The sequence below is a fragment of the Labrus bergylta genome, chromosome 9, assembly GCF_963930695.1.
Source record: "Labrus bergylta chromosome 9, fLabBer1.1, whole genome shotgun sequence".
NCBI classification, from domain to species: Eukaryota; Metazoa; Chordata; class Actinopteri; order Labriformes; family Labridae; genus Labrus; species Labrus bergylta.
The window spans coordinates 15,453,066-15,461,689 of NC_089203.1; the positions used below are offsets into that span (position 1 = coordinate 15,453,066).

The 8,624-nt window shown below is 39.5% G+C and overlaps 2 protein-coding genes across 2 annotated transcripts; both read right to left on the reverse strand.

Moving 5' to 3' along the window:
* Positions 1 to 1,623: 1,623 nt before the first annotated feature.
* clp1 (cleavage factor polyribonucleotide kinase subunit 1) lies at positions 1,624 to 4,615 on the reverse strand. The gene is made up of 6 exons (XM_020645839.3): positions 4,457 to 4,615; positions 3,854 to 4,128; positions 3,564 to 3,671; positions 3,336 to 3,455; positions 2,757 to 2,894; positions 1,624 to 2,613 (listed from the first exon to the last, which is right to left on the reverse strand). The coding sequence occupies exons 2-6, from the start codon at positions 4,124 to 4,126 to the stop codon at positions 1,927 to 1,929; spliced, it is 1,326 nt and encodes a 441-aa protein (XP_020501495.1). The 5' UTR covers positions 4,127 to 4,128; positions 4,457 to 4,615; the 3' UTR covers positions 1,624 to 1,926.
* A 441-nt stretch (positions 4,616 to 5,056) lies between these two features.
* On the reverse strand, positions 5,057 to 8,233 carry selenoh (selenoprotein H). Its single transcript, XM_020645863.3, has 5 exons — positions 8,085 to 8,233; positions 7,798 to 7,924; positions 7,378 to 7,520; positions 5,980 to 6,099; positions 5,057 to 5,330 (listed from the first exon to the last, which is right to left on the reverse strand). Exons 1-4 carry the CDS (start codon positions 8,098 to 8,100, stop codon positions 5,993 to 5,995), a joined length of 393 nt encoding a protein of 130 aa, XP_020501519.1. The 5' UTR covers positions 8,101 to 8,233; the 3' UTR covers positions 5,057 to 5,330; positions 5,980 to 5,992.
* Positions 8,234 to 8,624: the final 391 nt, after the last annotated feature.

Here is an 8,624-nt window from a genome sequence, read left to right on the forward strand (position 1 = left end):
GGTCTCCTGCAAGAGCACCAAACGCCTCTTTGCAGACTGGTTTATTATCAGGAAAATAGTTGTGACCTTCATTTTTTGGGATTTTTCTTTATGAATTTAGTTAAAAGACTACATTTATTATTCTCTGCAAATACTGTCTCAATTCTCATATCCCCCTTTTAACTTCATCATTCATTTTGTACTTGTATATACCTCCTGTTTTTATTTTTATTTATCATATCTATTCTGTTTAATGTGTATTTTGAGCTTTCTTGTCTGTGCTGCTATAACGCTCTGGGGATTAATTAAGTATTATCCTATCCTATTTAAAAAAATACACAAACATAATCCCAGCAACTTGTTAATATATCTCATCAAACTGCTCATTTTGCAACAAGGATGACACTAATATTTTTCTTGTTTCTACAGACCACTTCCAGAGAGCTACTTATATATTTACTTTAAGTCTGTTTTTGTTTAATTTATTTTGTGAACCACGTCTACTTTTGATGAAATGCCCTTCATCAGAATTAAATACAAACTTCACAAGTCAGGTGTTTTGGTTTTGAGTTGCAATGCTAAAACTTCAATAAGTGCTTGAAACTGATGAGTTTCACATGGAAGACTTTTTGTTTTTACCAAGCTTCAGAAGCATGTAGTGTCACAACAATGGCCAAACCAAATCCCCCATAAATGCTATAACTACAATGAAGTTGTATCCTTCCCTTTTAGAGCAATCATGCAGAAAATCAAGACAAAGGAACATGCTACAACTTAAAATCAGGACACAAATATATTGTGATTTATGTGTCAGGTACCACAGTATATGTTTGATTACATTTGAGATATTTATACTTATTATACATGAATCCATCTTGAATTGTTCAGTGTTGTCTTTGCATCTAAAGCGCATGTGAGGAACTTTTAGTTTGAGTTGATTATGGCAAACCCTGTGAACAAAGTATCTTATCTATTTTCTAATGTTTTCCTGTACATGTGTAAGAAGGGAGTTTGATGAAAAATCTCATCCTGCTGTCTGTAAGGAGTCAAATACAAAACTCACTGAGAATCCCTGCTGTGGAGCTTTTTTTTTAAAGGCTGTTTCTGCAGCATGCAATCACTTTGTCCAAAACCTCATTAAAAATAACATTAAAGAAATAATAATTGTTCCGATGGTCTTGTTTGCCTTTATAACTCATAAAGAGACATGTGAATTAATGCATACAGACATGCAGATTTTCTGGAATGGGCTGGCAGGTGTTTTAGCAACAGCAAACGAGTTCACATTGTATTACCCTAAACAGTTACTGCAATGGTGGTACTGACAGTCAGGAAATGGCCTACAGTTTACCATCCTTTACCCCACTTACTCTGTACAGTTATGAACACTACATGATAAATAAAACAAATGAAGTAGAACATGTATTCCAATCCACAGGGAGACTGATTATAACTTGGATTCATTATAATGTTGGAGAGGTTTATTAAAAAGTTTAATAGCTCAGATAGAACCTTGGGATTTATCAAACGTTCTTTGCTTTGTTAACAGAGACGCAAAGCTTTTATAACCATTCTATGAAATACATTTTTACAGTGTATGTAAGTAGGATAGGAAAATATTTACAATTAACAAAAACAAGAAACTTGTTATTTTTAAAAATTTATTATAAGAGAACAAATTGTTTATAAAACAGATTATCAAGAATATAATCTGAAACAAATAAAACATTACTTTTCACAAATTGCCCAATTTCCTGTACAATGTCTTATCATGAACAGCAGGTTCTTATTATTTTTTTCTGTCATTAAAACCCACAAACAAGCCAGAAGGAAACTAAATCCAGCTGTACTTAAAAAAAAAAAAAAAAAAAGAAAGGAAAAAAAAGATCAGAAACCCTCCCTAACGTTGTCTTATGTGTGTATTCCCCTCTCCCCTGAAGGTTAACCTCATTTCATGTCCATGAAGCGGATGTCCATTATCAGCAGAGTGTGTCTGGGCAGTGGTCTTGGTGCTGGAGACAACACTTTCATCACCTGTAGTTGTGTGTCCACAAAAGTCACCACAATAAAGCCACATACAGGACTCTCCACGATACCCTTTTTTGAACCCTCCTCTCCGTCCTCTGCACTGCTCACACTCAGCACATGATACGTGAGGTCTCTTCCTGGTGTAACAGGCACCAGCTTTAGCTGTGTGTCATCCTGAGACATTCCTAGAGGCAGACACGAGTCTGGGATGGATGGTGCGCCGATCTTGTAGATGCGGACATCTGAGAAACGAACTTCAAAAGAAAAAGGGAAGAAAGACACTCCACGGAAGCCATAGAAGTACTCACGGATCTTCTCATCCCGGGTATCCCGCCTGCACTCCTTAGAGCGCTCCACCACACCCCCGGACTTGGGTAGGAGCACAACCCTCACAAAGTGAGGGAGGTCTCGTTTGAGTTCATTGTAGAGCCTCTCATGGTCCAACACCAGCACCACATCCACCTCAAAAGCAGAGGCACAGTGGACCAGAGCCTGGTATCCAGAGCCTTTCACCCAGCCGCAGGTGTTGATGATACAGCCTCCCACACTGGCCTTTCGGTTCACTTCACAGCGCTGTGAAAATACCTCGGCAAGGCGTGATGTCAGCTGCATGTGGGAAGAAAAGGATAGATGAATGTGGGGAGAGACAAATGCAAAAAGATAACATTATTCTGAACCTGTAGATAGAAAGTGGGCTGTTGGCTCCATACTGTTTTGTTGTGAAGCATTCAGAATCTCTCCTTTCTTACCTTATTGTAAAGTTTGATGTTTGTCCCTGGGGTCGTGGAGCCAAAGTGGTAGACCAAAGGCGCCTGGACTGAGAAGCCCTCCTCCACATCTGCTGGACGCTCAATGCACAGTGCAGACACCGTACCGGGTACAGAAACCTGAGGAGTAGAATTTATTTTCCACTATATATCAACAGGGGATGAGATTTTAATTGTGGTCTGATTTTGCTCACTCATTGTTAACTTTACTGTCAATGGGTTATCTTATATTTTGTGATCACAAATTTGCACAAAAATCCTGTGCTTTAAATTATTCAGCTCCTTATATTTACTACTGTTGAAACTGTGTTCACTATTCAACTCATATTGTCTGCTATCAAAAAATGTTGTGCATTTGTTGAAAGAGCAAGCTTCATAAGCATGTGTTGCTTTTAATCTGAAACAATTATCTTAAGCAGAAAGAGTGGCATAAATATATATATCATATCTATAAAACAGATTCAGTACTCAGTTTTTTTTTTGTTGTTGCATGAATTAAAGATGATGTGTTTCTATGAACGCTGCATCCATGATTATTATTTGAACTAGAATTTATCTTACCCCGCTCTGTCCGACATCCAATTCCACAAGCGTTGGCCTCCGACCAACCCTCACAGCATAGCTCAACAGCAGCCGGCACACTGTTGACTTTCCCACATCTGTAGGTCCCACCACCATGACCTGGGGGATTTTTTTAATCATATCAATAGAAATAATAATAATAATAATAATATAAGACCTGACTAACTTGTAAATGAAGACTCTTTAATGGATTCTAATTAAACCTACCCGTGGCCCCCTCTCATTGTCCCGCTCTGCTTGTTTCCTCATCTGTTCCAAGGCAGCATGTGTATTCAGGTAGAGCAACATAGGAGTATCCTTGGACACATAAGCCACCTGTGGCATTTGAGAAATGCTTTTTATTTTAGCTTCTCATCCATCAAAACAAACCCACACAGAGTTAAATGTGATATGTCTGATTAAAGAAATATTTCAGTAAGCTAATATAGGGAAGGGGGAGGTGGGGGAGAGGGGGGGGGGGGGTGTTTACATTCACACTCTCTTCAACTGGTGCTCACCTCTGGCTTCCCATAAAGATTAACACTGCAACCTTGCCAAGTGAAAACTGCGATCTTCGAGCCTGGTCCGAAGGTGTACTTCTTGTTGCGGTTCAGTTCTGAGCCAAACACCTCAGCCATTCCTGTGAGGAGCTCCAGGTCCACCTGCTCTGCTGCCTCCCCCGCCTCCACCTCGAACCGAAGTTCAGTCTCCTTCTCCAGGTCAAACCGGGTGCTCACCTTCCCAGCTGCCGGAGCATCTTCACTCGTCTTCTCCACACCTTCTGTCGCCATGGCTGGCAAGACAAAGAACAAGTTACATTAACCTGGAAAATACACACAGGAGTTAAATAATTACATTTTAGCACCGTCTTTATAAATGTACTAACAGTGAGTCAAAAAGATCTAGAATATGAACTTAATCAGGAATTCTTAACATAATTATCTCTATCGACAAACACTAACAAATCGTGATCACTGATCACGAACACATCAACTTTATCAATGAGTTAACTCAGCCTTACTAGTTTGGCATAAAGGCAGAAAAAAAAGGGCTACAATCGCTTCAAATGTCAAAAAACTATACACGTTGTCATAATACAGTCTACGAGTGCAGCAACTTACAGACTTTATTGTCCGCTGATGGATGAATCGTCCCAACACTCAACAGAGTAAACCGTACTGCCAGGGCGCAGGATGATTACGTCAAACTCGTTGCAGCCAATCGAGAGAGAGAGAGAGAGAGAGAGAGAGAGAGAGAGAGAGAGAGAGAGAGAGAGAGAGAGAGAGAGAGAGAGAGAGAGAGAGAGAGAGAGAGAGAGAGAGAGAGCGAGCGAGCTGAGCAAGTATACAGTATGACCTATGACTCATTAAATAAATAACCCTCTCAAGTGAAAATGCAAGTCTCTCTATCTTTACATTTCTTCTATATGGTCACTATTATCTCAGAGCTTTGAACGTAATTAAGACACAGAAAAGCAAATGGACTACTCACAAATGCAACTCTGGATGTAGCCAGCGCCTTAATAGTTTTAAATGAGCATTTCAAGGTCAGTTATCTGAATACTTTGTTTCATTCATCCAACTTAATGCAGAGAAAGCTCTCTATGGAGTTTCGTGTCATTCCTTTAAACGGGGGAAGATATTGTTTCTGAAATAAATATATTATTCTTACCAACAAATCTCCAGAAACATAAATATATATATTTAAATAAAAAACAATGATTTAGAAATTACAAACTCTTTATTGAACAAAAACAGACACAAAGAAACTATAAACGTTTGACAAATGGAGGGGGGGGGGCGGACACTTGAAGAAACAACAGCAGGACTGCGCTTGTGAGAAATGTGTTGGGAGAAAGACACTCCACTAGGTGTCACCATTTGACCAGAGAATGTGAGCTGCTGGAGCCTCAGTCATCAGAGAGGGGACAGAGAAAATCTCGTTGGTCCCTCCTCATCATTTTGCTTCCACTGGCCACATCCCCGAAACATTTGGCTGCATGAAAGAAAAAAAAAAGAAGCTTTTGTTAAAGTCTGCAGCGTCTCTTACAGATCCCCTATAGTAACCCATGCCTTCCAAAGTTCCTACAGCCCTAAATATACACAACACTTTTTCAAAGGATGAGTGTTAAGTTGAATACAAGTAGGTGATTAAAATCAATTATCACCCTTGCTACTTTAACCGTACTTGGCCTGCCATTAAAATGTTACATAAAAAGCTGTTAGCTTTAATGTATCGGGTGCATGATGAATGTGCGTCAGAGCTCAGACTAACAAGCAGTGTCCTCTCCCATCAGCTGGTGACTCATTCAAATGTGAAGACATGAGCCAAGTGCAGGTTATGACACTGGCTTTGAGGATAATATATATACTGTATATATGTGATGGAATCCAGACAAATATTGAACACCAATCTCTAATTTCATGAAAAAAAAGGCAATTGCAGGACTTTAATTATGCCACTGAAAGGAGAATAAGTTGAAAATAAAAGTCAACCTTTAAGGCCTTACATGTATAATGGGTGTGAGTGTTTTTAGTGTTCTTCGAGCCTCAAACCAAAGTTAATTCTTTCACCATGTGATAGACGATAACGTTTTTCTTTTTTTCTTTTTTTTTTTAATCTTGAATCTTAAATCATGACAAACCTTCACAGAGTGCCTACTTGGCCTCCAAAGCTTCTTGTAGAGCATCAACTACAACATCAGGTTGTGGAAACTTCAGTTTACGAGGCGGACCTTTCTTTATCCCAGTCCACAGTGATGTTTCTTTAGAAATAAGACAGAGGAAACCTTTTTAAAGCACAAATGCAAAGTCCAAAGTTGATTAAAATGTTCTTTGTACTGAACAATGCGTTGCTGAATACAATTACATAATAAAATAGTTGGCGTTTAAAAGTTTGCACCATCAGGTAAGGGGGTTTGAAAGCCTCCATCAGAAGAATTTATTTTCTCTTGTACATCACTGCAGCATACATGGAAATAGATGTCATTGTCCTGATTATACTGTTACAAAACACAGAATTTTCAAGGTCCAGATCTTAATGAGATTACTGCCTCTTTCTGTTTCTGTCTGCTTCTAGGCTGTGTGGGCTCCTCTGAAAATCATCAGCAGTACTTTTTATTATGTCACCCAAAATGATCACTTAAGGTCAGCTTCGTGCAGGGAGCAGGGTTAACGTTAGCCAGTGTTTACTGGCTTTTGCCGATATCACATGCAGTTGTAGCTATCAAGGGCCAAAAAAAATGCATAATGGCATATTAAATATTGTGTTTCCCACACGTGGAAAATATTTTCTGACCATTTTAGCATGTTCTCTGTCGAAACAGGAAAAACAAGTCAAGAGAAATCAAACTGCTGATATTTAGAGAGAAGAGGTACATGTATGTGTGTGTGTATGGAAAAGTGAAGGGAAAAGGTGGTCAGATGAAAGTAGTTTGTGAACAAGAACTAAAATAAGTTGGAGAACAAAGCATAATTATAATATAAAGCTACTTTAAGTGTAACCTAACCTAATATGAAGTTTAATGGAAGTTTACTGGGTGGTTGGACATGGTACACTGATTCTAACCTGATGAATCCTGAAGCAATGTTTCCCCTAGCATTATATTAGGGGGGCGATTTATTTTTGGGCTTTTTGTGCATTTATGGTAGCGATAGGATAGTGGATAGAGTCAGAAATCAGGGAAAGAAGTCATTTAAGGATACCTTTCCGATAGAAAAGGACAGCTGTCATTAAAAGTAACGCATGAACACCAAGATTCCTTCAAGTGTTTGTGTCGTCGTGTTGCCGTGTCGGCATGTCGGCATGCCCCCCCCACCCCCCCACCAACACTTTAAACCTAGAGAAAACACAGCTGATGCATGACAAATGTCAGTGTATGCAATCCTAATATGAATATACACCCTAACCTAATATACATAGGGTACAACCCCTGCCACCTCCGCCAACCAGGTACAGCGTCTTTCTGTGGAAGACACCAGACTGTTGACCTTTTCTTGGGGGACTTATTTGGGGTTTCTCGTTTTGTTTTGACCCTCCTCACCTTTGTCTCCATCGAGCAGAGAGATTTCGAAGCTGTTCCTACGAGGTTTAACTGGGTTGAAAACCACTGTAAGTCCAGGGTGGGCAGCTAGAAGGGCAGATTTCACCTCCTCAGCATTACGCCCATACACTCGTCAGCTCTTACTGCAAGAAATAACAGACCCACCAGGTTCATCCAGCCATCTTTTTAGGTCTTTAATTCTACGCACTGTTTTCAAAATGACACTGAAGGTATGCTGATATATAAATCAGGATAATCAATTATCCAACATTCAGTTAAAGGGAAACAGACAACAACTTCTACTTTTACATTTTAATAAAAAATGAGACATTTGGTTTGCATGAGTCTTACAAATGATCTGGAGCTCTATAGTCAGCATCTGAGTTCTTAATGAATGTAATGTGATAGCAATTGACTTACCAGTGTTCAATGACCACCCTTTGGCCTTCCTGGACAATCTCCTCATCTCCTCTGTCTTTCTTCTCCTCTACAGATGGTTTCTCCTCCTCTGCTTGGACCTCCGCTTTGCGCTTTGTCCCCCGACAACCTGAAACCACGTGATAAATGTGCGTTTCATTTCATACAGGCCTAACTGACTGGTTTGAACACCGATTCGTTTAATAGTTGTGTCCGAGAGTTTCAGTAAAATGTCAGATGAAATTCGTTTATCTGATATGTTTACGTTTTTAGTAAGTATACAGACCCACCTGCAGAAGACGCCATTGCTGTTACCAAAGTTTCGCGCGTATCAGGACAGGACTGTGATTATTATTATTTGGGCTTTATCTTCTTCTTCGGTAGGATAGAAGCATCAAATGCGCAATGCTACCCTCTGTCGTTCGTTTTTCTTTATTTTTTAAGTCTTTGTCAGATTCTTGTGGACCAATATTTACAGTCTATGCCAGACACAGGAGCCTACTTGTCCTATATAGTATAGACAAGCAGGCTCCTGTGCAGATATTTTCAAAAGTTGTTGTCCAGTTGTCCAGGTTATGTAAGGTGCTGATCCCAGGTCTCTGCTTTGGACAAGTAAATCTGGGAACTGGATGAGAAATCATTTGCTTTCTCATTACTCAGCACATCTCCATCACCTGCACACATTTGTTGTGTAAATGAGTAAAGTGTAGAAATTAAGCCTGGGCGTCTATCTCTATCATTATATCACCTCGTAATCAGTCATAGTGCCGACATTTAAAAGCTGTTGGTCATCAACAAACTTCTGACATATAATGTAAGGTGAGGGAGAC

Excerpts from the sequence above, each read along its gene's own strand:
- clp1 (XM_020645839.3), bottom strand. The coding sequence starts at position 4,126 with ATGGCGACAGAAGGTGTGGAGAAGACGAGTGAAGATGCTCCGGCAGCT. Across the intron at positions 3,672-3,853 it reads ATCTTTATGGGAAGCCAGAG|GTGGCTTATGTGTCCAAGGA; the intron begins GTGAGCACCAGT and ends CAAATGCCACAG. Across the intron at positions 2,895-3,335 it reads TGGATGTCGGACAGAGCGGG|GTTTCTGTACCCGGTACGGT; the intron begins GTAAGATAAATT and ends TCTACTCCTCAG.